The following is a 27,817-nucleotide window of genomic DNA, read 5'->3' on the forward strand; positions in this document are numbered from 1 at the left end:
CACACTTAACTGATTTTTTACAAAGGTGCTCAAAGCAATTCGCTGGAGCAAGAACAGTCTTCTCAACAAACAATAATGGAACAACTGGACATTAACAGGCAAAAAGAAAATGAACCTCAACCTAAATCTCATACCATATAGAAAAATAAATTCAAAATGGATCATGGATTTAAATGTACAACACTAAAACTATAAACTTTTAAAAAGAAAATATAGGGACTTCCCTGGTGGTGCAGTGGTTAAGAATTCACGTGTTAAGAATCCACCTGTTAAGAATCTGCAGGGGACATGGGTTCGATCCCCAGTCTGGAAAGATCCCACATGCCACAGAGCAACTAAGCCCCTCTGCCACAACTACCAAGCCTGTGCTCTAGAGCCTGCGAGCCACAACTACTGAAGCCCACGTGCCTAGAGCCCGTGCTCCACAACAAGAGAAGCCACCTCAATGAGAAGCCCGCACACCTCAAAAGAACAGCCCCTGCTCGCTGCAACTGGAGAAAGCCCACACACATCAACGAAGACCCAACACAGCCAATAAATAAATAAATAAAATTTATTTTAAAAAAATAAATTTTAAAAAAGAAAAAGAAAACATAAGAGAAAACCTTTGTGACCTTGGGCTGGTTAAGCAAAGACTTCTTACAGACACACTAGAAGCACAATCCAAAAAGAAAAAATTGATAAATTGGAATTCACCAAAATTAAACATTTCTGCTCTTCCAAAGTGACTGTCAAAAGACTGAAAAGGAAAGATACAGACTAGAAAAAAATCTCTGTAAATCATATATCTAATAAAGGACGTGTACCTAGAATATATAAAGACCCCTCAAAATTCATTAATCATAAGGAAACAACGCAATTAAAACTGGAGCAAAGAAATGAACAGAACTTCACCAAAGACAACATATAGATGGCAAATAAGCACATGAAAAGATGTTTAACATCAACAGCCATTAGAGGAACGCAAAGTAAAAACACGAGACAGATGAATAGATACAATTTTTTAAAACAGTGGTAATACTAAACACTGCAGAGAAACTGGATGATTTGTACCTTGCTGGTGGGAATGCAGAATGGTACCGGCACTCTGGAAAAGAGTGTGGCAGTTTCTCACAAAACTACACATACATCTACCATCACATTCTTGAGCATTTATCCCAGAGAAATGAAAATTTATATGCACACAAAATCGTGTACACAAATGTTCATAGCAAAATACTGGAAAACTGTATGTCTTTAATGACTGAATGGTTGAACAAACTCTAGTAAGATAGAACACTACTCAATTTAAAAAATGAATTACTGACATAATTTGGAGGGATCTTGACAGAATTACGCTTAATGAAAAACAATAAATCTCAAAAATATTGTATTATTCTTTATATAACATGCTCAAGTTTTAAAACTATAGAGATGGAGAACAGCTAAGTGGTTGCCAGGGAACAAGGAGAATGGTGGGTGCACGTGGAGGGACACAAATACAAAGAGATAGCATCAGGGAGTTCTTTTGTGATGACAGACCAGTTCTAAACCTTGACTGTGGTGGTGGTTATGTGATGGCATAAAACTGCATAAAACTATACACACACGCAAATGATACTGATTTTTTTAAAGGTGCAAACTGAGTAAAGTCTGTAATCTAGTTAATAGTAATGCATCAAGATCAATTTCCTGATTTTGATATTGAACCACAGCTGTGTAAGATGTCACCACTGGAGGAAGGTGGGTGAAGGGTATATAGGACTCCACACTATTTTTGTAATTTCTTGAATCTAAAAGTATTTCAAAATAGAAGCCTAAAAAAGAGGATCAGGATGTATTCATGAGCAAAGAGACCAAATTACAGAATAATTATCTATAAAAATGACAATTTTTGTAAAAAAAACAAAAACAAAAGTAAGTTAAAAAAACCTATTTATGTGTAATTATTAAACGTTTTGTATAAGTACAGAAAAAAGCACAGACGGATATACACCAAACTGTTACCTCTAGGGAATAAAACTATGGGAGATAGGAGTGGGAAGGCAGGAAGAAGCTTTTTTTTTTTTTCAGGAGAAGGAAGGATTTATTACTTGCAGCAAATAAGGAGAACACTGGGGATCTTTCCCAAAGCAGTGTCTCCAGAAGAAGCTTTAACATTTAATTCAATCTATTTCTGTATTGTTTGACCTTTTTATTAGTATGAATTATTAAAGAGGTCTATCTGACAGGAATGTGAATGGTAGGTTAGAAAGAGGTAAGTCTAAAGACTGGGACATTGGCCAGGTGACTATTTATGATAATAATCTAGGCAAAATACAATGAAGGTTTTAGTGATATGCGGGAAGCTGGGGATTTATTCAAGGGAAAGAATCAAAAATAACTCTGAGGTTTCCAGATATAGCTACTCAGTGATGCTAGTACCCCATTAAACCCAGATTGGAAATAGTAAAGGAGTGAGTCAAGTAAAGGACAGAGGGAGAAAGCTGGAATAGAGAAGGATAGTAGAACATTCAGTCTGAAGCATGTTTCAAGTCCCACTGGGACATCCAAGAGGAAATGTTCAGCAGGTGGTTAGGACATAAATAGATCTTTGCCCAGAATAGAGTTGAGTCATCAGCAAAGAGGTAGCAGTTAAAGTTGTAGGAACAGGCAGAAGAACATTCAGTAAAGGAGACTGAAAAGGAATGATCTAAGAGGTAGGAGGAAAGTTAAGAGCTGAAAGTTGTTATGAAGCCAATCATACTACAGTTTCAAGGAAGAAATGGTCAATAATGTCAAATACTGGGGCAGTGAGGTCAAGATAAGGACTGAAAAGTGGCCACTATACCTGCAATTACATAATCCTGTTTACTTGGTATGCTGGGCAGGGTAGAACCAGATTAATGCTGAGTGAGGCATGAATGGCAGATAAAGAATAGGAGAGAGATGTTATATATTCATTAAAAAAAAAAAGAAAATACAGAAATTCTGATTCATGCTACAACATAGGTGGTTGAACCTTGGAAACATTATATATGCAAAGTGAAATAAAAGCCAGACACAACCAATGACAAATATTCTATGTATGGTATGATTCTACTCAATGAGGTACCCAGAAGAGGCAAATTCATCCACAGAAAGTAGAATAGAGGTTACCAGGAACTGGGGGAATGGGAGAATGGGGTTATTGTTTAATGGGTACTGAGTTTCTGTCTGGGATGATGAAAAGGTTCTGGAAATAGACAGTGGTGATGGTTGCACAACATTGTGAGTGTACTTAATGCCACTGAATTATAAACTTAAAAATGGTTAAAAAGGTAAATTTTTATGTTGTATATATTTTACCACAATAAAAACAAAAAAGTCAGCTGTGAAGAGAAAGAGAAAGGATGCCAGCAAAGGGCTGAAGTAGGATCAAAAGAGATTTTATACTCTTCAATGATGTGAGAGACTTAACCTGTATGGAGGAATACTTATATCTTGGCTCCCAATCTAAGGAGAGTCATTGGCAGAAAAAAAGAACCTTAATATTTATTAACGGCCAAACTTACAGAGTAAGTAAGGATGGACTTAGAAACTAGTATACAGAAATACTTTAAGCATTATACTAACCTATGAACAATACTATTCTACAAACTGACTGAAACCTTTAGATTTAATAACCACTTTGGGTGGGGGGGAGGGAGCACATGTACAATAGTAGCAAAGCTTTTAAATTACCTAGGAATAAACTCAACAAGAAAAAAAAGTAGATGCTCAATATCAACAAAAACTATAAAACATATAGAAATAAATTAAACAAAAGATGCCTAGAAATTATACAAAAAAACCTAGACGTCTTTGTTGAGGGAGGTAAAAGAAAATGTGAATAAATGTAGAAACATGAGCTTCTAGATAGAGAAACGTATTATTATAAAGCTATACACTCTCTTCAAATGAATCTAAATTAAGATTTCAATATCTATCTATCTATCTATCTATCTAACAAGTTAGAATCTAACAAAAATGATCCTAGAGCTTATTTAGGATAATTGGGTAAAGATAGTCACAGCAGAGGAATTTAAAATTACAAAGTCTGCATGATGATCACAGTGATACTATCTGGTGATAATAGCGTAGATTAGATAAACAAAACAAAATAGAAAGCTCTAAAATAGGTTCAAGTATATGTAATAATTTAGTATATGATAAAGGTAGCATTTTGTACTAATGTATGAAAGGATAGACTATTCCATAAATACAACTTGGACACTTTGGCTAATCCTTTGGAAGAGAAAATAAGTTAGATATTTACCTTATACCTTAGATTCTATTTTAAAAAATCAATACACATTCAAATGTTTAAAATGTTAATATGTATTAGAAGAAAATATAGTTGGATATCTTGGGGGTAGGGAAGGTCTTTTAAACAATTATACCAAAGATAGAAATCATAAAGGCAAAGAGTGATAAATGTAACTACATAAAAATGAAGTTTCTATATGTCAGAAAATATTATAAAGCTAAAAGACCTCTGGGCATGATAAGAGTAACTGCTATCGGACTAGTCTTCCCACTGTAACCAGAAAACTGGAAAAAAAACATATGAAACAACTGTTTCCAATCAGGAAGTATAGGACTGTGATTGTTGAGAGAAAGGAAATAAAAGAAGAGAGCCCTACAATTGTCCTTGGCTTTCTGCTGAACCCAAGAAAAGCATAGCAGTCTCGCTAAGCCATAAAGACAGATATTGGAGTCTGAGGAGGCTAAAGCAGCTGGAAATTGAACTGGAGAGGAGGGAACTCCACAGAAAAACAACCTAAGATCTGCAGAAAGGCTCTCTCGGGTCTTCGGCTGAATACTAAGCTGCATATGTATTTGACAAAACTCCACAAAGAGTCCTACAAGCAGAACAACTATTAGAGCTCGCACAGGGTTGGGAGTTACTCAAACAAAAGTGTAGAAAAAAAACTACCCTACAGATTTTTGGGGTAAATTTATTTTTTATCTAATCTCAAGTGCAGGATCCCACTGAGAATTCTAAAACTTCAGGCACTCAGATTTTATGATATATGATCTACCTATCGTAGGTAAGATGGCTTCTTATTAAAATTGACTTTTTGGTTTGAAGAACACTGGAGGAGGAACTTGCTAGGAAATTCCTTGGGAAAAGGGATTTCGTCACGAATAGCTCAGCATCATCTACTGGTACAGACTGTGCAGTTTATCTTAAATTTAATGAAACATTAAGTATTAAGGCCTCTTTTACGACTTTATGGCTTTGTTAAGACAAGCAAAAAGTTTGGGTTGTGTTTTTCAGACAGGATTTCTTTATCTGTATGACTCTCTCACTGACATGGAATGTTGTGTGCCTTTTAAGACTACTACAAATAGTTCCAATCCCAAGTTTTGGGTTTCCTTGATTATTAATGTTCTTTCAAATTAATTTGAACATGAACAGAGGCTCTGAGATTAATTAATTAGTACCTATGTGGTATCGTGATGGCCTAAAGGACTGAACTCTTATATTAATGTGCAGTCCATCACCACCAGCTCAAAGTACAAGACTGAGTCCTCCAATGTGTGCTGCATACTTTCAGGCGCAGTTTCATCTGGAATATTACTTATCTTCCACTTGTTGTCCGATGATCCTAACCTTAGTACTAAGCATTCTAGCTATGTGCAATACAGCTCATGTGTTATATACATGACAATATAGGATAAGTCAATGAAGGTATACAAAATGCCATGGAAATATGCCACTATGCACTGTGATATTATGTGTGAAGGAGTTGAATGGAAAGAGTCAAAACAATGTTAACTAGAGATACCATTATACTAATTTTCATTAGTAAAAGTTTTTGAAATAAAAATTTTAAAGCAGGTAATAGATGCCACATGGACTTTGTTACTATTAATTAGAAACAGAGGCAGATTCATATCTGGCCAAACCAATGCAGTTTTAAACAAACGTTATTATTTTGTGTATAGTACCTGATGGTAGGAAACATCTCATATGTGCCTTCAACTCCATGATGGATGTCCTTTTAGTATAAAAAATGTCACATTTCTTATCTCATGACACCACTAACCCTTACAGCCCTATTCAGAGGTTTCTTATACTCTCACTCACTGGTTAAGGATGGGTGGAAGACAGCCTTCTGGGCTGTCCACTGCTGCTACCAAATTATTTCCTTTCCCTTGGGAAAAAAAAAATGCCTCCTACTTTGAGGCTTGTTCTCCACTATGCCAGAGGTTTAAAACCAGCTGCCTTGGAGCCAGATTTGGCCTGCAGGTAGATGTTTTTATTTGGCTTGCAGAGTTAAAAGTTTTTTAAACTATTTGCAAATATGTAAAAATTGGGAAATGTCACACACACATACACACAAATCCAGACTTCCAGCTTGTCCTGAAAAATTAAGATACCTAGCGACACTGGATACTCATCTCCTTAGGAAAACAATCAGATATAGTAAAGTACAAGCCTCTTTAGGTGGAATATGTACTTCTTCCAGTTTACCACAATCCACACCTGGCCCACCTCACTCATTTACATTACTTGCCTGGCCCCTATAGGCCACTTGAGTTTGAGATCTCTGCTTTTCACCTGTACTCACCATCATTAACCTATTCACATTCACCAAGGAGTTACACACTTGGCACAATCTTCTTGCCTCCAAATCCCTCCCCATCATGGTAGGTTACTCTAATGTTCACATGTACCACTCATCCAAAATCCCGCCAAATCTTCACGCCAATGGTTTGCACCTCCACTCCAGCCAAACATATCCACGGCTATATCCAGAATGCTGTCTTTACTAAAAACCACTTTACTTCTGAAAGTTTCAACTCCATATCCTACGCTTCCTTATCACAGCCTTGTATCTGTCTAGTTTTTTCATTCTCTCTCTATCTCTGATCTCAAGGAAACTTGCATCCCCATTAACTCCTGTCTCTATCAAGCCTCTCCTGGCTTTAGTTCAAAAACTAAGGCAATGTGTAGCAGTATACTGAAGTAAGCTATAGGATCACTGTCATTTATCTTTCTTCATCAGCAGTTTTCCTTGAAGATGGAGGTGGCGTGGGGGAGGATATAAAATAATTTGGTAAGAAATTCGAAACATGTTAAAGCACAAAGAGATTTTGCCTAATACAAAATGTGTATAAATTTAAAAGATAAGACATGAATTGCCAAAGAAATTTCAAGCTTTTGCAGAGCTGCTTTGGGATACTCCCCCAAAACCAGAGGCTATGTATTCACAATCCTCTGCTATAAAGGGACCTTAGGTGATGAAGTTTGAGACGCTGAACCATCAACCTTTTTTTTTCTTGCTAACACTGTCAATTCCCAATCTTTCCAACACATCCAGAAACAAAATCCCAATCCTGAATCAATTCTATCATCTGCCTTCTCAGTTTCCTAATGTGGTTTGATGAGCACTGACAAAGGAAATTACCCAAGTGTGCGAACTGATGCTGTTATAAAAATTAATGGTCTCCACCTTCAGCTGGACCCTCAAAGGCTGCTCAGTATTTCTGAAATGTCTCTAAGTCAGCTCCTTTTCAAATTTCCAATAACAGACAATTCCAAACCTTTACATTTCTCTTCAAATTCTCTCTCCTACTACCTCATCCACTCTTAGCAAAACACCGCACTTGCTACTCTGCAGAGAAAACGAGAGGCCATTGGCCAGAAACTTTCTCAATGTCTATATTCCCATTCTCATAGGAATCCTATCTCATATTCTTAATTTTCTTCTCTTTCACCTATACAAAGGTCCCCTCTGTCCAACTGCCTTCAACCCCTCCAACACATTGATTACAGTCTTCTGTCTTCCCTTCACAGGCAGATTTCAGTCTCCACCTAATTCTCATTCATTTATATCCTCTGCAGTCTGGCTTTCGATTCTACCACTGCACTGAAATAGGTGTTCTAATGACCGTTCTCTTTGGTCTTCTTTGGACCACTTGATCTGTTGGCCATTTTCCTCTTCTCTTGGTTTCCAGGACATTACTCTCTTCTGGTTTTCCTTCTTTCATCCTGGTCACTCCTCAGTATTCTTCGCCTGATCCCTTAAATGTTGGGTTGGTATTTGTCAAGTATACTCTCATCCTACATTCACTCCCTCTTTCTTTTTCTCTAAGTTTATTTATTTATTTACTTATTTACTTATTGGCTGCCTCGGGTCTTTGTTGCTGCTGCGCAGGCTTTCTCTAGTTGCGGAGAGTGGGGGCTACTCTTTGTTGCGTTGTGTGGGCTTCTCAGTGCAGTGGCTTCTCTCATTGTGGAGCATGGGCTCTAGGCATGCAGGCTTAGTAGCTGTGGCACGTGGGCTCAATAGTTGCAGCTCACAGGCTCTAGAGTACAGGCTTAGTAGTTGTGGCACATGGTCTTAGTTACTCTGCGGCATGTGGGATCTTCCTGGCCCAGAGATCGAACCCGTGACCCCTGCATTGGCAGGTGGATTCTTCACCACTGCGCCTACATTCTTAAGAGTGGTTCTTAACTTTTTTGGGTCACATACAACTTTGATAATCTGATAAAACTATGGACTGAAAAACATACAACCATATTTCACCTACAGTATCAGAGCGTTCAAGGAATGTACCCTACTCCTTATTTGAGCTCATCTACTTATATTTTTATATGATGATTTGAAAAAATATCCATAAATACAAATAGTACAGACTTCTCTTCTGAGCTTTGGGCCTCTATATAGCTAACTATCTACTTAAAGTCTTCACTTAAATGTCCTACCTCAATATAACATAGCTGGGTTTCCCTGGTAGCGCAGTGGTTAGGAATCCGCCTGCCAATGCAGGGGACACAGGTTCAAGCCCTGGTCCGGGAAGATCCCACATGCCATGGAGTTACTAAGCCCGTGTACCACAACTACTGAGCCTGTGCTCTAGAGCCCGTGAGCCACCACTATTGAGCCCACATGCCACAACTACTGAAACCTGCGTGCCTAGAGCCTGTGCTCTGCAACAAGAGAAGCCACTGCAATGAGCAGCTTAGGCACCGCAACGAAGAGTAGCCCCCACTCTCTGCAAATAGAGAAAGCCCATGCACAGCAAGGAAGACCCAGCACAGCCAATAAATACATAAATAAATTTAAAAAAATACAACACAGCCCAAATTGAACTCTGCCACTTTTCCTCCAAAACCACTCCTCCTATATTCCCTATTAATAGTCAGCTGTCTGTACCCACAGGTTCTGCAACCATGGAATCAACCAACCGTAGGTCAAAAATATTTGCAAAAAAAGTTTCAGAAAGTTCCAAAAAGCAAAACTTGATTTTTCTGCACACTGGCAATTATTTACATCGTATTTGTAACTATTTACATAGCATTTTTATTGTATTAGGTATTGTAAATAATCTAGAGATGATTTAAAGTATATGGGAGGGACTTCCCTGGTGGCGCCATGGTTAGGAATCTGCCCACCGATGCAGGGGACATGGGTTCGATCCCTGGTCCGGGAAGATGCCACATGCCACGGAGCAACTAAGCCCATGTGCCACAACTACTAAGCCTGCATGCTGCAACTACTGAAGCCCATGAGCCTAGAGCCCTTGCTCCGTAACAAGAGAAGCCACAATGAGAAGCCCACACATGTCAATGAAGAGTAGCCCCCGCCCGCCACAACTAGAGAAAGCCTGCGCAGCAGCAATGAAGATCCAACAGAGCCAAAGGAAAAAAAAAAGTGAACAACAAATTAGAAATCACACACAAAAAATAAGAAAGTATATGGGAGGATGTGTGTAGGTTATATACAAATACTATGCCATTTTATATAAGTGACTTAAGCAGCTGCAGATTTTGGTAATCCATGGGAGTCATGGAACTGATCCCTTGCAGATATCGAGGGACAACTATATTAGTAAATGGCACCACATGTTTGCCCAAGTCAGAATTCTGAATGTCATTTGACTTATCCATCCTTCCAAAAAACAGAAATTTTTTTTAATTACAAAAGTATTTCATGTTCAATTAAAAAATTCAAACACCTAAGTACAAAAAAGTATAAAGCGACGATTATCTTCCACCTCTCTCCCTTTAGTAATTCTACTCTATTATCAGCACTTTTTCTATGTATCTTTTCTTAAAAAGCATAACTGAGATGATATAAAGTTATGTGTTATGTCTTTCTCACTTAACATTCTAAGTACTTTTGTCATTAGTTTTTAAAATAAGCTTTCAATCTTTACACAACAATCCATCACACAGGTGGCACAATAACTAGTCATTCCCTTTACATTAACTGCTCAGGTTATTTCTCATTAATATAAATGACATTATCATGAACTGCTTTGTCTATATCTCTGATTAGGATAGGTTATCTTGCTATGTGCTAAGCACTTCCATACATTATTTTATTTAATCCTCATAATAGCCCTCTGAGGAAGGTATTATTATTTTCCCCATTTCACAGATGAAAAAGCAGAGTCTAAGTTACTTGTCCAAAGTCACACTGCTATGAAGCGGTGGGGCCAATATTCAAATTCAAGTCTACCTGACTATAAAGTCTGTTCACTTAACTATTTTTAAGTTTCAATTCTGTCAAAGAGCTTTCTAAAAATGTCTAACAATTTTATACTGCCAACAGCATATGTGAAAGTACCTGCCTCACTAGCATTCAATTTGCATTTCTTTGACTACTAGGTACAACTGAATATTTACCCATTTTCATTTGGTGTTTAATTTTTGTCTTCTGTGGTTTGTCCATCTGCCCTCTGCTCATTTCAAATAGCATCTTCTGGGTTTCTCTTGTTGCCTTACACAAGCTCCTCATAAATCTGCCCTCTATCTTAAGGCAGTCAATACCAGGCCAAGCATTCTCTCTGTAACACTCTTACTTGCTTATTACTTGTTACACTCATTTTTAGACACTTGTGAGCCTGCCAACTTCTATTATGAGAATTTTGGCTGATTAGCTTTAGGTGTTTTCAGGAGATAATAATGGAGACATAAATGACCTGACAGAGGGCACTTCCACTTTCCAATCAGCAATAAGAAGGGCACAAGGGACAAAGCAGATTCTTTTAACCCAACCCAGATGCAACGAAAACGGAAGGCTCATCTCCTACCACTTCTCTTAATGAAATAACATAGTTCTAGTCAAGTACAATTCCCTGAACTTGCCCTGTTCTTTCATTCCTCTATGATATTCTATTCTCTATACCCAGAGTACACATTTCCTCATCTGTCTTTCTGGTTGTCCCCTCCATCACCTCCTCCTTCTAATTCTCTGTCCCTTCTATCTGGCAAACTTACAGCCACACTACTTTGGCTGCTGAACATTGTGGGAGAGAAGTCATATACTCATGTGGATTTTTAGCTGAGACCTCAGTATGCTAGGCAATTCTCTCAAATGCCCTTAGCTCCCTCTTCTGTTTTGTTTCAGGAGTTATATGGGATTGTCATTTTTCTGCTTAATTCTTTCAATTTAGGATAAAGTAAAAACTCTTAAGTATGGCATATGGCATACACTAGGCCCTCTTATGATCTGACACCTGTCTACTTCTCTACATATAACCAGTCGTTTATCAACACGTACACTTAACTGCAACCCCAGTAACTTGTTTCCTAAACCCAAGATGTAATTTCAGGCCTCTGTGCCTTTACATATTGCCGTTCTCCCTGCCTAGAACGCTTTCTCCTCCACAGTTTTTGGTTAGCAAACTCCATTGATCCTTTAGAACTCAGCTTAAGAAAACTCTTCCAGAAAGCTTCCTCCAATCCCACTCTGATTTAGATATCCTGTTTCTATTTTCCTTTGGCACTCTGCGCATGCATCTAGCATATTTAAGTTCTGCAATTTTTCTTTTCTGTTTTCCCAACTAAACTATAACCAATTTGGGGGCAGAGAACATATCTAATTTGACTTATATTTGTAACATCTATCAGTACCAGTACATATTAGGTGCTCAATTGATATTTACTTAACAAGTAAGCCATTCTAAACTGAACTTTATTGTTTATGAAGCCTTCTCTAACCCTTAGGTGAAGGTGCTCCTTCCTTTCCTCTAGGGCACTTTGTACATCCTCCTAATATAGCTTCTGTCAAGCTGCATTTTAACTGTTTCTCTTCATTGACGTGAGGACAGTGATGCCTTTCCCATCAGTAGATTAAGTAGCTAGCATAGAACCTGGCATATGTTGTTCAAACAGTTCATATATTGAGCAAAAACTCCATACTCTGAGGAAGCACACCATGGTCTATATTTAACACATTTCCCTAAGCTCCGTCTAAGGGCCTGGGGCATAGGTGAGTTTTCACATCTCATGGAAAGCAGCAATGGCCCAAAGAAATATCCATTTGATTTTTATTCTCGTCTCATTTTTCTGTGCTTTCCAAAGTTTAGAAAATAAATATACATTGTTTTTTCATCATTAAACATAACATTAATGATACCAAACTGTACAGAACACACTAAAGTATGTGCCTGTTTTTTTTAAAAATGCAGAGTAAGTCACTTGACTGATGCTGCTGACTATCGCGGCTCAAGGCTGCTTTACGCACTTAAATTTTAATAATGCTAACTAATGTTGGATGGATATATTGATGGAAAGAGGAAAAAAAGGAGAAGTACCCACCATTGTATTTAACACTGTTGGCCAGAATAAGGTTGACATCGTCTAAAAAGCTCTCCCGACTCTGATACTTGTGCTTGGAGATATTCTGTGATTAGAAGAATCAGGGACTCAGATACACATACAAAGTTACTTGATTTTAAAAAGACATTTTAGACCAAGTCACTCACCTTACGTATGGTCTCTAAATCCATTGGACTGACAATCACTTTGTAATAATCTGGAACAAACTTCTTATTAACTGGGTGATGAAATGGCCAAGACTAGTAAAAAGAAAGCATGAGAAATTAAGTGGAAATCATTCTTTACACCAGAGATTCTCAACCCTCATTGGGTCACAAATATTCTTAAGACTCGGACAAAAGCTATATACCCTCTTCCCAGAAAGACACATAATCACACAAAACTGCATATAATTTAAGGGGGTTCATGGATTCCTTTAAGGGTTCATGTGCCTTGACAGGGTAAGGACCCCTGCTCTATATTCACAATTAAAATCTCTCATTCCCTAGTCCCATGCAGAAGGTTTATAGCATTACTGCATATACAACATAACGCCTACAATGCAAAAGGAAATGCAGTTCAGAATTCCCTAGGGAGGATCATTACAACAAAATGATACATGGAATCAACATGGTAGCCCTGCCATAAAGTTGCAAAAGACAAAAAATGAAACAAAAGACAACAAAGACTGGGTAATTATCAAACTTTCATTTGTTAAGAAGCAACTCTAAATCCAAAGCCTCACATTAGCTGGCATCCTAATTTCTCTCCAGGGCTATTCAGGAGCATTATTAAAATACTCAATGTCGAGGAAGTACGCAGGAGCCTCCTAGATAGCTTCCTCCACAAGAGGGCAGACAGCAGGATCAAGCAGTATCAGCAGTATTTCATTCTGTGGAACTGAAAACCACAGCCACAGAAAGATAGAGAAAATGAAAAAGCAGAGGACTTTGTACCAGATGGAGGGACAGGATAAAACCCCAGAAAAACAACTCAATGAAGAGGAGATAGGCACGCTTCCAGAAAAAGAATTCAGAATAATGATGGTGAAGATGATCTAGGACTTTGAAAAAAGACTGGATGCAAAGATCAAAAAGTTTACCAAAGACCTAGAAGAGTTAAAGAGCTAACAAACAGAGATATGCAACACCATAACTGAAATGAAAAATACACTAGAAGGAACCAATAGCAGATTAACAGAGGCAGAAGGGCAAATAAGTGACCTGGAAGGCAGAATGGTGATAATCACTGATGTGGAAAAGAATAAAGAAAAAAGAATGAAAAGAACTGAAGACAGCCTAAGAGACCTCTGGGACAATCTTAAATGCATCAACATTCACATTCTAGGGGTCCCCGAAGAAGAGAGAGAGAAAGGACCCGAGAAAATATTGAAAGAAATTATAGTTGAAAACTTCCCTAACATGGGAAAGGAAATAGCTACCTAAGTCCAGGAAGCGCAGAGAGTCCCAGGCAGGATAAACCCAAGGAGAAACATGCCAAGACATATCGTAGTCAAAGTGACAAAAATTAAAGACAGAGAAAAGTTATTAAAAGCAACAAGGGAAAAACGACAAATAACATACAAGGAAACTCCCATAAGGTTAATGGCTGATATCTCAGCAGAAACTCTGCAAGCCAGAAGGGAGTGGCATGATATATTTAAAGTGATGAAGGGGAAGAAACTACAACGAAGAATACTCTACCCAGCAAGGATCTCATTCAGATTTGACAGAGAAATCAAAAGCTTTCCAGACAAGCAACAGCTAAGAGAATTCAGCACCACCAAACCAGCCCTACAACAAATGCTAAAGGAACTTCTCTAAGCGGGAAACTTAAGAGAAGAAAAGGAACTACAAAAACAAAAACAAAACAATTAACAAAATGATAATAGGAACATACATATCGATAATTACCTTGAATGTACATGGACTAAATGCACCAACCAAAAGACACAGACTGGTTGAATGGATACAAAAACAAGACCCATATAAATGCTGTCTCGAAGAGACCCACTTCAGACCTAGGGACACATACAGACTGAAAGTGAGGGGATGGAAAAAGATATTCCATGCAAATAGAAATCAAAAGAAAGCTGGAGTAGCAATACTCATATCAGATAAAAGAGACTTTAAAATAGAAATGTTACAAGAGACAAGAAAGGACATTACATAAAGGTCAAGGGATCAATCCAAGAAGAGGAGATAATTATAAATATACATGCACCCAATGGAGGAGCACCTCAATACATAAGGCAAATGCTAACAACTATGAAAGAGGAAATGCAAGGCAGAAATAGAGACACAGATGTAGAGAACAAACATATGGACACCAAGTGGGGGAAGCGGGGCGGGTTGGGGGAGAATGAATTGGGAGATTGGGATACCAAATTGTACACTCTAAATATATGCTGTCTATTGTCTGTTAACTGTATCTCAATAAAAGTTCTTAAAAAAAAATTAACAATGAAAACTAAACAAAAATCCCCGAGGACAAAACATTTGATCAGCTTCGCAACCCAGTGGTGGCCAAGCTAACCTGTTTCCTAGGTTGGAGTTCTGTCCAGAGTTTGTCTAAACTCAGCAGGTTTTCCCCCTTTGCTTGGCTCTCATTAAAAAATTACTGTGTCAATCATAATTTTTAAAAATTATATAAAAAATTACTCAATGTCAACAACAGGAATAAAGAACCTCTCTATATCACAGACTCCTGGCCTCTTTGATTTCAATGATAATGCACTCATAAAGCAAAAAGGTTTCTTTTTAAAATTATATACCAGTTCGAATTGACAAACACCATGCTCCAGACTCCCCAACATATATACACATGTACACACCCTTCTGTCCTTTCCTCTCCCCTGTACTATCTTCACAGTATTTAACACACAAACCACTTACATCTGGAACTGCCATCATTTTCTGGGTGACAATGTTGTCCAGAATAAAAGAAAATGCCACTTGGTCATCATCATCCAGCAAGGGGTTGATAGCTTTCTCTAAACGAGCCAATTTGTCTTCTTTCTGACATGAAACAAAACAAAGGAAAGGCAGAGGTTTCCCTGAGATGTAATCACCATAGAGTATTAAGGATAATTTCAGGTTCAGTTGTCTATTGCCCTTGTCCCAAAAAGTGTAGCTTTGAATTATGGACTATTCAGTTCCAGACAAAAAGTCCAGATACGATAAATAATATTCCAGTAAAAGGATCAAAAGAGATGTATTCTATCTTCTATTCTTATAGATCATCAAAAATATACATCCCGGGGCATCAATAGCTTAGTTCCCACAACAAAAACACATTCACCAAATTAAGTTTTAATATCACACTGTTTTTGCCGTAAAACTATTGCTGAAAACACTGAAAAAATTATTGTTGATTAGTGACTTTGTGTAAGGGAATCTAACCCAATAAATTCACTTCAGACTGTACTACGAAAAAGTTTGTGTATCAACTGCTCCATATCCTCACCCACTAAAACTCAGCCTTTTGTTTTAAGTCTTTTTAAATTTTAGCCCTTCTAAGGTAGGTATGCAATGTTAACTAATCATGGTTTAAATTTGTATCTCCCCAATGATAAATCAAGTTGACAATCTTTTCATGTTTACTGGCCATTTGGTTATCCTCTTTTATGAAATTTCTACTTCAATATTATCATCATCATACATTTTTTAAGCCTGTAAAGGTGCCATTTTTTTGTGGTTAGGAAGATGAAATATAGATAATCTTTTAAAAATTAAAAATTCTCCCTGCCAAAACAGTCTCAGCTTCAGCTCACTTCCTGGGAAGTCAGTTTCCTTGGCCCTTTCTACAGAGTTACGTGAATCTTAGATTTTAATCGTAGCTCTAATATTTAATAGCCATGATGCCCAAGACAAGTCAGTTTCTTCTATGGACCTCAGTTTTTCCACCTACAAAAGGGAGGGATTAGACTATATGATTTCTAAGGTCCCCTCCAGACTCTAACGTACAAAAGACCCACTACTCCCTCATTTCTCTACTCTTCCTTCTGTTACATTCCCTACTTCCTCAATACTGGTACCTGCCAGCTTCGAATTCTACTGCCTTTCTCTCATTTTAAATGTCTTACCTCTTTAAGTTTTTCATCACAGAGATCCAGCATGGATTGAGAGATCTGGGTCAATGAGTGCTTCGGCCCTAGATTACAGAGGAACAGTAAGAGATGAGACCATTAAAAATGTGAGGCAAGAGCTAACAACACCTCTCTAGACTTTTAACTCATTTTCTTAATCACCTAATATGTGCCAGGCACTAGCCTAGCTGCTGGGTTAGACAGATACATCAGTCTCATCTCCATTTTTCAGTGCCTAACACATAGCAGATGCATGATATGGATGAATAAACTAACTTTAACTCTCTCCCTTATTTGTGTATATCCATACATATTACTGTACTGCTGTCGACACTGCTGCCTTTACTACCTTGAATATAATACTATGGATGAGGAATGACAATTTGTTTAAGGATGGCTAAAGAGATCAATGAATGATTTATAATCTTTCCATACTTAGCATACAAAATTTGTGATTGCAATTTTTGTTTGCAGAACTCATTGGTTGTGATGTCCACCTGCTTATGGCTACCCTAATTTTAGCTCATCATAGGGATAGTTAAAACATTTTCATCTAAAAAAAACAGTAATTCTGGGGGCTCCCCTGGTGGCACAGTGGTTAAGAATCCGCCTGCCAATGCAGGGGACACAGGTTTGAGCCCTGGTCTGGGAAGATCCCACATGCCATGGAGCAACTAAGCCCACGTGCCACAACTACTGAGCCTGTACTCTAGAGCCTGCAAGCCACGCACCTAGAGCTTGTGCTCCGCAACAGGAGAAGCCACCACAATGAGAAGCCTGCACACTGCAACGAAGAGTAGCCCCCATTCTCTGCAACTAGAGAAAGCCCAAGCACAGCAACGAAGACCCAACACAGCCAAAAATAAAATAAATAAATAATAAATTAAATTAAATAAACAAACAGTAATTCTAGCTACTTCCTTTAAATATCCTTTGCTTATCTTCCTCTGTCAATTCTTTCATGTAAGTGCTCCTCAGAGCCTAAACCTCAGCTCTTTTCTCAACTGCTTATTAATTAATTAGCAGGGATTTGTTTATTCATTCAACAACTGTTGACAATGTCAAATGACAACTGTCTGTGATGTGTTCAATGATGAGAATAAAGGGAAAATAAGACACAGTTCCTACCTTAAAGAGTTCTTGGTATAGTCAAAGAAAATGACATGAAAATAAATCACTGCAAGACAGGGTATAAGTGCTTGAAGTATCTATGAATGGAATGATATGATGTCTGGAAATACAGACTAAATAATGAACAAGATTGGCCATATGCTGTTAATTGTTGAACTGGTGAATAAGTACACTGAAGTTTATTTACTTTCTCTATACTTCCATATAAGCCTAACAATTGCCATAATAAAGTTTTTAAAAAGTGAGTGTAAGTGCAAGTAGAGGAATATTCTGATTACTATGAACTATGGAGGAGTTGCAACATGTTTTAAGTTGTTTTACAACAATTAAATCTGAGTACCAGGGAGGAGTAGGGAAGGCTTGTTGTGACTGACAATTGAGCAGTATCATTAAACAAGAGAAGTCTATCAGGTAGACAGTAGGGTAGAAAAACATTCCAGAGGGAGGAAAAAGCATGCAAAAACATATAAGTAAGCAAATTCATGGAAACATGAAGCAATATATTTCACAACAGGAATCACAAATAGTTTGGTACAACGGAATACAGGTAGGTATGTGTGGAGGAGAAACAGGAAATGGAACTTGGAGAGACAGAAAGGGACGTATTACAAAGGTCTCACAGGAGATACAAAGACACTGAAGATTTTAAGCTAGAGAGTAACTTTTCAAATTTGTGTATCAGAAAAAAAAATACCCTGTCAACAGTATGAAGAATTAAGGCAAGCAGCAGAGAGAAAGTCTGGAAGCTATTGCAAGAGGTGAAACAAGAGATGACAAGGGCTTCAACTAAGATAGCAGCAATGGAGACCAAAAGGAAGGGGGTGTACTCCAGCAAAATTTAGAAGGTACAATTATGGAACTTAATGATCTATGAGTGCAGGGCAGGGAGAGTGGAATCAACAATGACCAACATTTCTAGGTTGTACAACTAGATGGACAGTAATACTACTGATGGTGCTACTATTACTATTATCAGCATCTGGGTATGAGGAAGAAAGAAGATTAAGCTAGAGGGGGATTTAAGAAGGAAGTCATAACTTAAATTTCCAAATTTTTACTAACACTGCCACCTAAGTGATCCACAGGTACCTCAAACTCTGTATTTTCAAAGTTAACTGTTACCTTCCCATTGCCCTTCCAAGCTGATTTTTGTTTATGCATTTATCTTTGCCAACTTGAGTGATAGCTGGACCTAACAAATTTATTCTTCCTTTGTATGTGTCTGGTACTCTGCTAGGCCCTCGGAATACAAAGATGAATAGTCTCTCTAGGAGGTCACAAAGTGGTGGGAAAATCAGATATATAAACAATTATATATAACACAATAAGAGCTATAAAAGTTGATTTAATTGTGTTGGGGGGCACAGAGGAATGAAAAACAGGTACTTTGGGCAATTTGAATAAGTCTTCATGAAGAAATTTGAATAAGTCTTCATGAAAAGATGATATGAGTTGGTCTGGAAATATGAATGGAAAGGGAATAAAGGGCATTCCAAAGGGCGAAGACTGTGCAAAGGCATGAAGACATGGTATAGGATATTTAGTGAAATACAATGTTGAACGTGGCAGGAGTCCATAGCTATAGTAGGTATGGAAGCCAGTCACTGGAGACGAGACTGGATAAATGGCTCAGGCCTGCTTGTGAAAGGCATTAAAATCTAGGTACTACTATTGTCCCATGTGTACAGGTGAGAAAACTAAAGAGGCTATGGGAGGTTAATAAATTGTCTCAGGTAATTCAATTAGTAAGTGGCAGAGCCACGGTGCATACTCTATCTGTACCCTTAATCCCTACACTTACATATGAATGCTCAAGGATACAACTGGAAACCAGAAAACTTTAACCTCCATATGCAGGAGCTATACTGTTTCTTGAACTCTTTAAGACTCAGAAAACAGACTTCTTCCTCCTTGTCTTTCCATCTTTTGAGCAAAGTGGACATATAACAGCTCCTATAACAGATTTGTAGACCAAATCAAAGACAAATATGGTCACAAGCACACACTCGGCAGAAGTTCCATCCACACTGAATGCCTCTCCCTTCTATTTACCTAGGCTCACTTCTTTCTCCCACTACTCCCCACGAAATTGTTTCATTTCAACAGACTCCAAATTCTCTAGAGGGTACATTAAAAAGTAGGAATAAAAAGAAGCAATATTTATTAGATGATTAAAATATACATTACCTGATTTTCCTAAACCCCAAAAGCACTAATACATTGTAGGTCCTTTCAGTCAGTCCAATCTAGTCTGAATTTAGGACTAGTAAGGGATAAATAAAGATCTGACAGGTGACCTTTGCAGTCAAAGAACAGGTGATTCTTACCATTGTAGGTTGCACTATTTTTCACAATTAGCTCCAAATGCTCTCTGAACTCTTCCCGAGATGGGTAGAGGCGTTTACGCACATTTTCACGGAGCGTTTGTAAGTCCATTGGTCGGGTGATGATTTTGTAGTAGTCCTTTACAACCTTTGCATTGACTGGAGTGTGGAAAGGATATGTCTGTGCAAACAAGAGCCAGCACCATCCATGAGCAAAGAACATTTGTCAGAACCAATTTCTGAAGACTCCCACATCTTACCTGTCTCTACCTGGCCATCAACTCTCAAATCTCTCTAGATGGAGCAGGTCTGACTGTTTCCTCTACTAACTGTTAAAAAATAAACAAAAAACTATATCCCAAAGAATGAGGAGTTCCAGGTTTGTAGGACTATACTCTACTGCCCTCTATCTGAAATCAGACAGAACAAAGGGCCTTGCCATCCATACTGTAGATCTGAATGCAGTGAACTCACATTTGGAAGATCTCTCATGTCATTGATGATAGACTCCAAAATGGATGACAATGTCACCATAGGGTCTGTCCGGCGCCGGTGAATGGACTTATGAGGTCTCTAAGGAGAAACAAAAAATCACAATGCTTCTTTAGTTTAAAAAAAACAAACACAACACAAATATATTTTGGAAACCTTGTAATGAACAGTACACATAATTCTCAGGGCAAGGCCAAAGGGAAAATCTAAGGCTATATCAGGGCCATTGCTTAGAGGGCTGGGGGAATTAATGAGAACCCCATCTGGTCCCAGCAGCAATCTCAATACTCACATTCAAATAGTCACAGTGAACAGTGGTTCCAACTCGCCGTTTCTTCTTGGGAGGAAGTTGCTGTTTAGGGAACTTGAGAACCAGAGATTTTCTGCGAACCTCATCTGCACTGCAATCAATAACACTTTCATAGCGTGCAGTCCCTATTCCTAGTCCCCAGAAAAAAAAAGCAACTACGATGAAAAAGTCCAAAGTACCTGAGCATGAGCCTGGGGAGGAAAAAGCCAAACCAAAGGCCAGACATCCACATTCTAAGGCTCAGATCAGGCAAGGGCTCATAGGATCTCCAAATTAATAAAGAACTAGGCAAGTCACAACTTCACATTAGTTTCCTATTTGGAAGATAAGGGAACTAGGCTAAAGGAATTTCAAGAATCCTCCCAGCTACAAAATTCTACCTTAGGGTTAAAGGGCTAGGAAATTTAACTTATTCAGAATAGAAACAAGGAAGAAATTAAAGTTGGTTTGAAAAGAAAAACTAGTTTGTGTCTCCCTCAATCATTAAAAGCCCATCCACCTTTTTGCTTTCCATCATATGGGATCAAGATACTACATTTTCCTTTTCTAATGTGCTTCAAGATATGACTACTATAGATATTGATAAATTAAATTAACAAGGATGGAAAAAACCCCTCATGTCTAAACAGAAACAGAAACAAATGAATATAACTGCATAGCAAATTAAAAATTATACACTCAAAAAAGAATTCAAATATATTTTGACTATAATACCCTGACTGTACAACTTCCAATCCAAGGACAACAAATTACAGGAAACACCCTGAACCTACTTTACAGGTTTGTTGTTGGTAGTAGTATTGGTGTTGTAATTCTATTTTGTACATATCATAGGACAGAGCAAATGAATAAATACATTGATGCTGGGAGCCAAAGAAAGGATACAAATATAAAACAGAGGAAGATAAGGAAGAATCTGTAAATACAATTTGAATTGGAGTTATGGTTTTGGTGAAGTTGTGGTGAAGTTATGGTGAAGTTGTGGTGAAGTTATGGTGAAGTTGTGATTTACAATATATGTATATTTCCTAGTTCTGTCTACTAAGATCCTAGAAACAATGACATCTCAGTGGCAATGAGCATACCTAACACCTAAATAGTGGTTTCTAAATACCATTTCCCAGTAAAAGGAACCAGGACTCCCTGAGAAATGGCTGATTCTGGGTCTGGGACAGGGAAATTTCAAGGAGAGCCTGGAGCATCTCATGCCAGAAAGCAAAGAAGTTTTCAAAATTAATAGAGTCACTTCAAAAGGACACAGGATCTAGCTTGAAGGGATAAAATTTGGGACAAACTGGGCATCAAAATTAATAATGATGTTAATGGATTTTAATATATTAAAGTTTACAAAAGAAAGAATTTCAGAATCCATAGTAATACCCAAACAAAAAAGGGAAGGGGAAGTTCTTTACAGAATGCCAGTTAATGTAGAATGACAGAATTAGAAAAACCACCATTAAGCAACCCCCAGTGTAATAACTGAGTTAGGTAATGATCATCAATGGCTATTAAAACTATTGAGAGAGAGACTGTTAGAGAACAGGATATTCACCCACATGTTAATTACAATGGAACAAACATACCTTTATTATAGAGGAATCTGGGGATTACCACTTTAATAGGATGATCAAAATACTGAGAAAACCTGACATTATATGCTTCCTGATGTAGTGCAATAAGTACATAATATCACCTATGTTGTAGTCTTGCCAAAGACATTGACTCTGAATAGAATCAATGCAAAACCAGACAAATCCACAAGGTGGAATATTTTATGAGACTATTGGCCTGGGCTCTTCAAAAACATTCAAAGTCATGAAAAACAAAAAAGGTGGGGAGGACAGTTCTAGGTAGAGGGAGACAAAATACTTCATGTTAAGCAAAGTTTTTGAGCCTCAGATTATGCAACAGGGTTATTATAGTGATCGAATGTATGTAGAGCTCATAACTGAGATGCCTGGCTGATTGAAAGTATGCTCATATGTTTGTCTTTCTGACCCCTATCATCATATGAATAAAAATCTGTAAAATAAAAAAAAAATCACTTCTCCGAAAAAAAAAAAAACACCTTAATGTTTGAACTGGAATTGGATCCTGAATGGGGGTGAGGGGCAGGCAATAAAGGACATTGAGACAACTGGGGAAATCTGAATAAGGTCTGAATATTAGATCCTATTGAATTTATGTTAATTTTCTTAGGTGTAGTAATAGTAGGTTTGTTATAGCCTTATTCTTAGGAGTTGTGTACTAAAGAATTTGAGTGAAATGCCATGATGCCTACAACTTCCAAATTTTTCAGCAAAAAGAAAATGTTTTAGATATATAAAGATGAAACAAATGTGACAACTGTTAACAGTTGGTGAATTCAGAGGAACAACATACTGTATTATTCCTTCAGCTTTTCTGTAGGTTTGCAATTTTCAAACTAAAAGGTTAGGGGAGAAGTTTTTTTCTAATTTGAAAACTTTTCTACTTGATTATCAAATTCTCTGAGGGCAAGAGACAGGTAAGTATAAGCATAGTGTGTCTCCTCAATCTTTTTGGATGGTCCATTATCAGAACATCTGAGATCATGGACCTTACAAATATTACAACTGCCTGGAAGTAGAACAGGAAGAGCATCTACTATATGCCAGGCATTGTACTACATGCTTTATATAGTCTCCCTCGTTTTACCTTCATAGCTGCCCTTATAAGGATGACTCTACTTTGTAAATAAGGAAACTAAGCCTCAGAAAAGTTAGGTAGCAGGCCCAAGGGCAAGTGGTGGAGCCGATGAGCGCTTTACAAGACTGTAATCTTCATTACTGGCAACAATTACTGAGGAAAATCCATCAAAGTTCCTACGTCCTCAGTTCCATTTCAGAGAACACATCACATTCACCCCTGCCACCTCCAGCAGATCTCTCCCATCTGCTCTTACCTCTCAATTAGCTGCTTCCCTAAGACAATCTTGGTCCCTTCAACCTTGATAAGTTCTTCATTATCATTATGGATGACTGTCTTTTCCAACTCCTCCTCCTGCTCCTCTGTCATGGCAACAGGGTTGGAAGGTGGAGCATTTGTTTGATAGTAAAGGGGGCAGAATTTGTTTGTTCTCATGTGCCCAATGGCACCACAAGCCCCACATTTCAGCTGCAAAAGAAAAAGTATCAACATGTCAGAGGTAAGCAGGCTTCTTCATGTTAGCTTTAAGAAATATAGAGAAGGTAGAAGAGAAAGAAAGGCAGGTCTGGAACTTTTATTCTAATAGAATCGTTATATACCTTTCAAACAAAAGGCACTGGACAAAAGTGCATGTATGGAAATGACAAATTAAAAACAAAATGAAATCCAGAGACTGAACATTACTTTAAAAACCAAGTCAGGAAGAAAAGGGTGAGGATTTCTACCCCTAATTTAAGTTGTAAACTACGAAAATATTAAATATGCAGAAGAAAAGCTATTGGAAGCCCAAGGTTGCATTCAGCAGCACAGGCCGCCAGCATGGGTATATTCCCAGCCTCAAGGAAAAGGCTTAATAATACCAAGTCTCCAGGAATTCCCTGGTGGTCCAGTGGTTAGGACTCCATGCTCTTACTGCAGAGAGCCCAGGTTCAATCACTGGTCAGGGAACTAAGATCCCACAAGCCATGCGGTGTGGCCACACACACACACACACACACACAATCTCCATCTTAGTTTTGTAATTGCCCTCAGTTTCATTTGTAGAATGGGATCAATACTGTATCATACAATACTTATATAATATCACATACAAGAAAGAAACATTAAAATACTTAATGACTTCAGTATGTGTTAACAGCAGTTCACATTTGAGAATTTTACAGTTTATAAAGTGCTTCCTATGCATTATATCCCTTAACACAACACCACTGTGAGACAGATATCATTTTACAGAAGAGAGAACAAGCTTGGAGAAGTTATGGTCACAGAGCTACTAAATGGCAGAACAAGAACCTGAACCCAGATCTCCTCTTTCCAAGGCCATTGCGCTTTCCACTGTACCACAGTTGCCTCATTTTGTGATGCATGTGACAGTTATGCACAGTCATATCCGGAATTCCACCTAAATTATGCAAAGCAACCTGTACTGTATGTTTTTTTCTGTTGCTTCTTTTAACACATGGAATTTAAAAACAAGATGTAGGGGGGCTTCCTAGGTGGCGCAGTGGTTAAGAATCTGCCTGCCAAGGCAGGGGACACGGGTTCGATCCCTGCTCGAGAAAGATCCCACATGCCGCGGAGCAACTAAGCCCATGTGCCACAACTATTGAGCCTGCGCTCTAGAGCCCGTGAGCCACAACTATTGAACCCATGTGCCGCAACTACTGAAGCTCACGCACCTAGAGCCTGTGCTCCGCAACAAGAGAAGCCACGGCAATGAGCAGCCCACGCACCACAACGAAGAGTAGCCCCTGCTCACTGCAACTTAGAGAAAGCCCATGCACAGCAATGAGGACGCAACACAGCAAACAAATAAATAAACAAATTTATATATTAAAAAAAACAAGATGTAGGGGGACTTCCTTGGTGGTGCAGTGGTTGGGAACCCGCCTACCAATGCAGGGGACACAGGTTCGACCCCTGGTGGACTGGGAAGATCCCACATGCCGCAGAGCAACTAAGCCCGTGCACCACAACTAGTGAAGCCCGAGTGCCCTAGAGCCTGCGTGCCACAGCTACTGAGCCCACATGCTGCAACTACTGAAGTCCATGCACTCTAGGACCCACATACTGCAACTACTAAAGCCCTAGGGCCCACAGGCTGCAACTACTGAAGCCCACGCACCTAGAGCCCGTGCTCCACTGCAATGAGAAGCCACTGCAATGAGAAGCCTGTGCACCGCAAAGAAGAGTAGCCCCCACTAGCCACAACTAGAGAAAGCCTGTGCAGCAATGAAGACTCAAGGTAGCCAAATAAATACAATTAAAAAAAAACCAAGATGTGTTTATATAGGTACATAAATATACATGTTAAAAAAAATCCACCACACCTATCTCAACTCACAGAAAATATTTCCAATAGATGAAGTATAAAATGACACCCAATGACACCAGATTAAGTCTGGTATTGTCAGTGCCAGTTCCAATAGTACTGCTAACATCCAATTGGCCACATCGATTCAAATCTTTCCACAATACTGCCCTCATTACCAGTAAGGGAGGATGCCAAAAGCTAAGGGAAAAGGTATGCTTTCTTCCTTTGCTTTGTTAGTTATGATCACACTACATACACTTACTTTTAGATCAGGACGCTCCTTCATTTTTTTGGGCTTCTTCTCAGGAGGACCCTTAAGCTTCTCCTTTTCCTGGTTTCGCTTAAGCCGCCTCAGTTGCTCTTGAATCCTCCGCCGTTCTTTTCGCATCTCTTCTCGATGCTGTTCATCAAAAAGGGCAAATTTTCGACTAAATAATGGGAAAAAAAATCACAGGTCCATAAGCAAACTTAAACCAAGAAGACTATCCTGATAGCAAACCTCTCAGAACTAAAGTAATCATCGAGACTGAAACAAAAGAGGCTACCCGGCATTCCCATCTTCCCTGCTCATCAGTCTTCCATGTGCAGAGAGGTACCTCTCGCAGAATGAGAAGCCCTGAGGAGTCCCTAAGATTTCTGCCAGCCAACCAACGAAAACACAAAGGACCCAAGTGGAACTAAAAACACACCTTTATTTTGCAGCAAATTTGGAATTCTCCCTGTGATTTGTTTAAACCCAAAGTTCTAAAGGCAAGATGGTTTCCAATTAACACAGACTTCCAGGGACAACTGTGCAAAACCCTGTCACTGAAACTCAAGCATCCACCCTCACCCCCTTCCCCATCATCCTTCTTATCACACTGGGAAGTGGGGAGTCAAACTCACATGAATTCCTCATCTTTTGTGGTCCGTATGCGCACATAGGCATCAATGACAGCTGGCTTTCGGACCGTCTCACAGCGAACATATTCTTTCCCCTCTTCATCTCGAAACGTGCGATAAATCTTGAGACAACGGCCAGTGGCAGAAGAGTTAAGGCTAGTCACAGAAGCTGTGTCATCATCTCTGTGATTGTTTCCTGATGCTGCTGAGCCTGCTGCTGCAAGGCAGAAAAAGATTTCCACACATTCCCCCTACCACCCAAATGGGGTTGAGTGGAGACCCCGAGGCTCAACATGCCACAGAACTATGGTTCTACAGAAAGCACCAAAGTCACCACCAGCCCCAAGAATACAGAGTTGTCCTTTCCTGACTTCATTTTAACACTGTCAATGTTCTCATTTTTATAAGTACAAAAAGTTCTGAAAGGATCTCAAAGAAACGTGTGTTATATGGGGGATAGAAGAACAGTAGCTGTATTCTGATTCCTCTGAACAACAGTGCAAGAGGAAAGTCCAAGCAGGAAGTAGTTGATGGTCACATTACAGAAAAGCACCCAAGCACCCAGGGGAAAAAATGGCACCACAGAAAAAATTCAGAGTCTTAAGGCCTAGAGTATGCTTCTCAAACTTTAATATGAATCATCTGAGGATCTGAGGATTAGAAAATACAGATTCTAATTCAGTAGGTTTAGGGTGAGACCTGAGATCCTGTAAGCTCCCATGTAATGTAGATACTGCTGGTCCAGGACCACACTTGAGGAAAGGCTTTACAAAGTAGTCAGAACAACAAAATTACACAAAGCTTTTACAGAGAGGGAATAAGGGAAAGACTACTGTGAGTGACAGTAGTCATTTAAACCTTCATCTCCAGCCTTTATCCTCTCTCTCAGTATCTACATCCAAGTTTTCAATTGCCTGCTTGACATCTATACTGGGGAGTGTCATGGGGACCTCAAACTCCACATATTACACCTTTCCTTCTTAAACCTGTTTCTTTTTCTGAAATTTACTACTTTCATCAATGGTACCACCATCTTTCTAGCAAGCAAGAGTGAAATTTTAAGGTCACT

At 38.6% G+C, this 27,817-nt stretch overlaps 1 protein-coding gene across 8 annotated transcripts in view; it reads right to left on the reverse strand.

Annotated features, from left to right (window-relative positions):
• TAF1 (TATA-box binding protein associated factor 1) overlaps positions 1-27,817 on the reverse strand; it is a 68,313-nt gene that overhangs the window by 18,234 nt on the left and 22,262 nt on the right. For 7 of the 8 annotated variants that reach the window (XM_057719244.1, XM_057719239.1, XM_057719243.1 and 4 more), the window contains 10 exons: positions 26,752-26,965; positions 26,129-26,294; positions 23,809-24,020; positions 20,868-20,976; positions 20,558-20,656; positions 20,087-20,264; positions 16,626-16,693; positions 15,436-15,558; positions 12,709-12,801; positions 12,542-12,626 (listed from right to left, as the gene is read on the reverse strand). In XM_057719244.1, coding sequence (XP_057575227.1) covers positions 12,542-12,626; positions 12,709-12,801; positions 15,436-15,558; positions 16,626-16,693; positions 20,087-20,264; positions 20,558-20,656; positions 20,868-20,976; positions 23,809-24,020; positions 26,129-26,294; positions 26,752-26,965 — 1,347 coding nt within the window. The remainder of the gene's footprint in view (positions 1-12,541; positions 12,627-12,708; positions 12,802-15,435; positions 15,559-16,625; positions 16,694-20,086; positions 20,265-20,557; positions 20,657-20,867; positions 20,977-23,808; positions 24,021-26,128; positions 26,295-26,751; positions 26,966-27,817) is intronic. The other variant, XM_057719240.1, reaches the window with a different exon arrangement.

This window comes from Hippopotamus amphibius, chromosome X, assembly GCF_030028045.1.
Source record: "Hippopotamus amphibius kiboko isolate mHipAmp2 chromosome X, mHipAmp2.hap2, whole genome shotgun sequence".
Taxonomy (NCBI): domain Eukaryota; kingdom Metazoa; phylum Chordata; class Mammalia; order Artiodactyla; family Hippopotamidae; genus Hippopotamus; species Hippopotamus amphibius.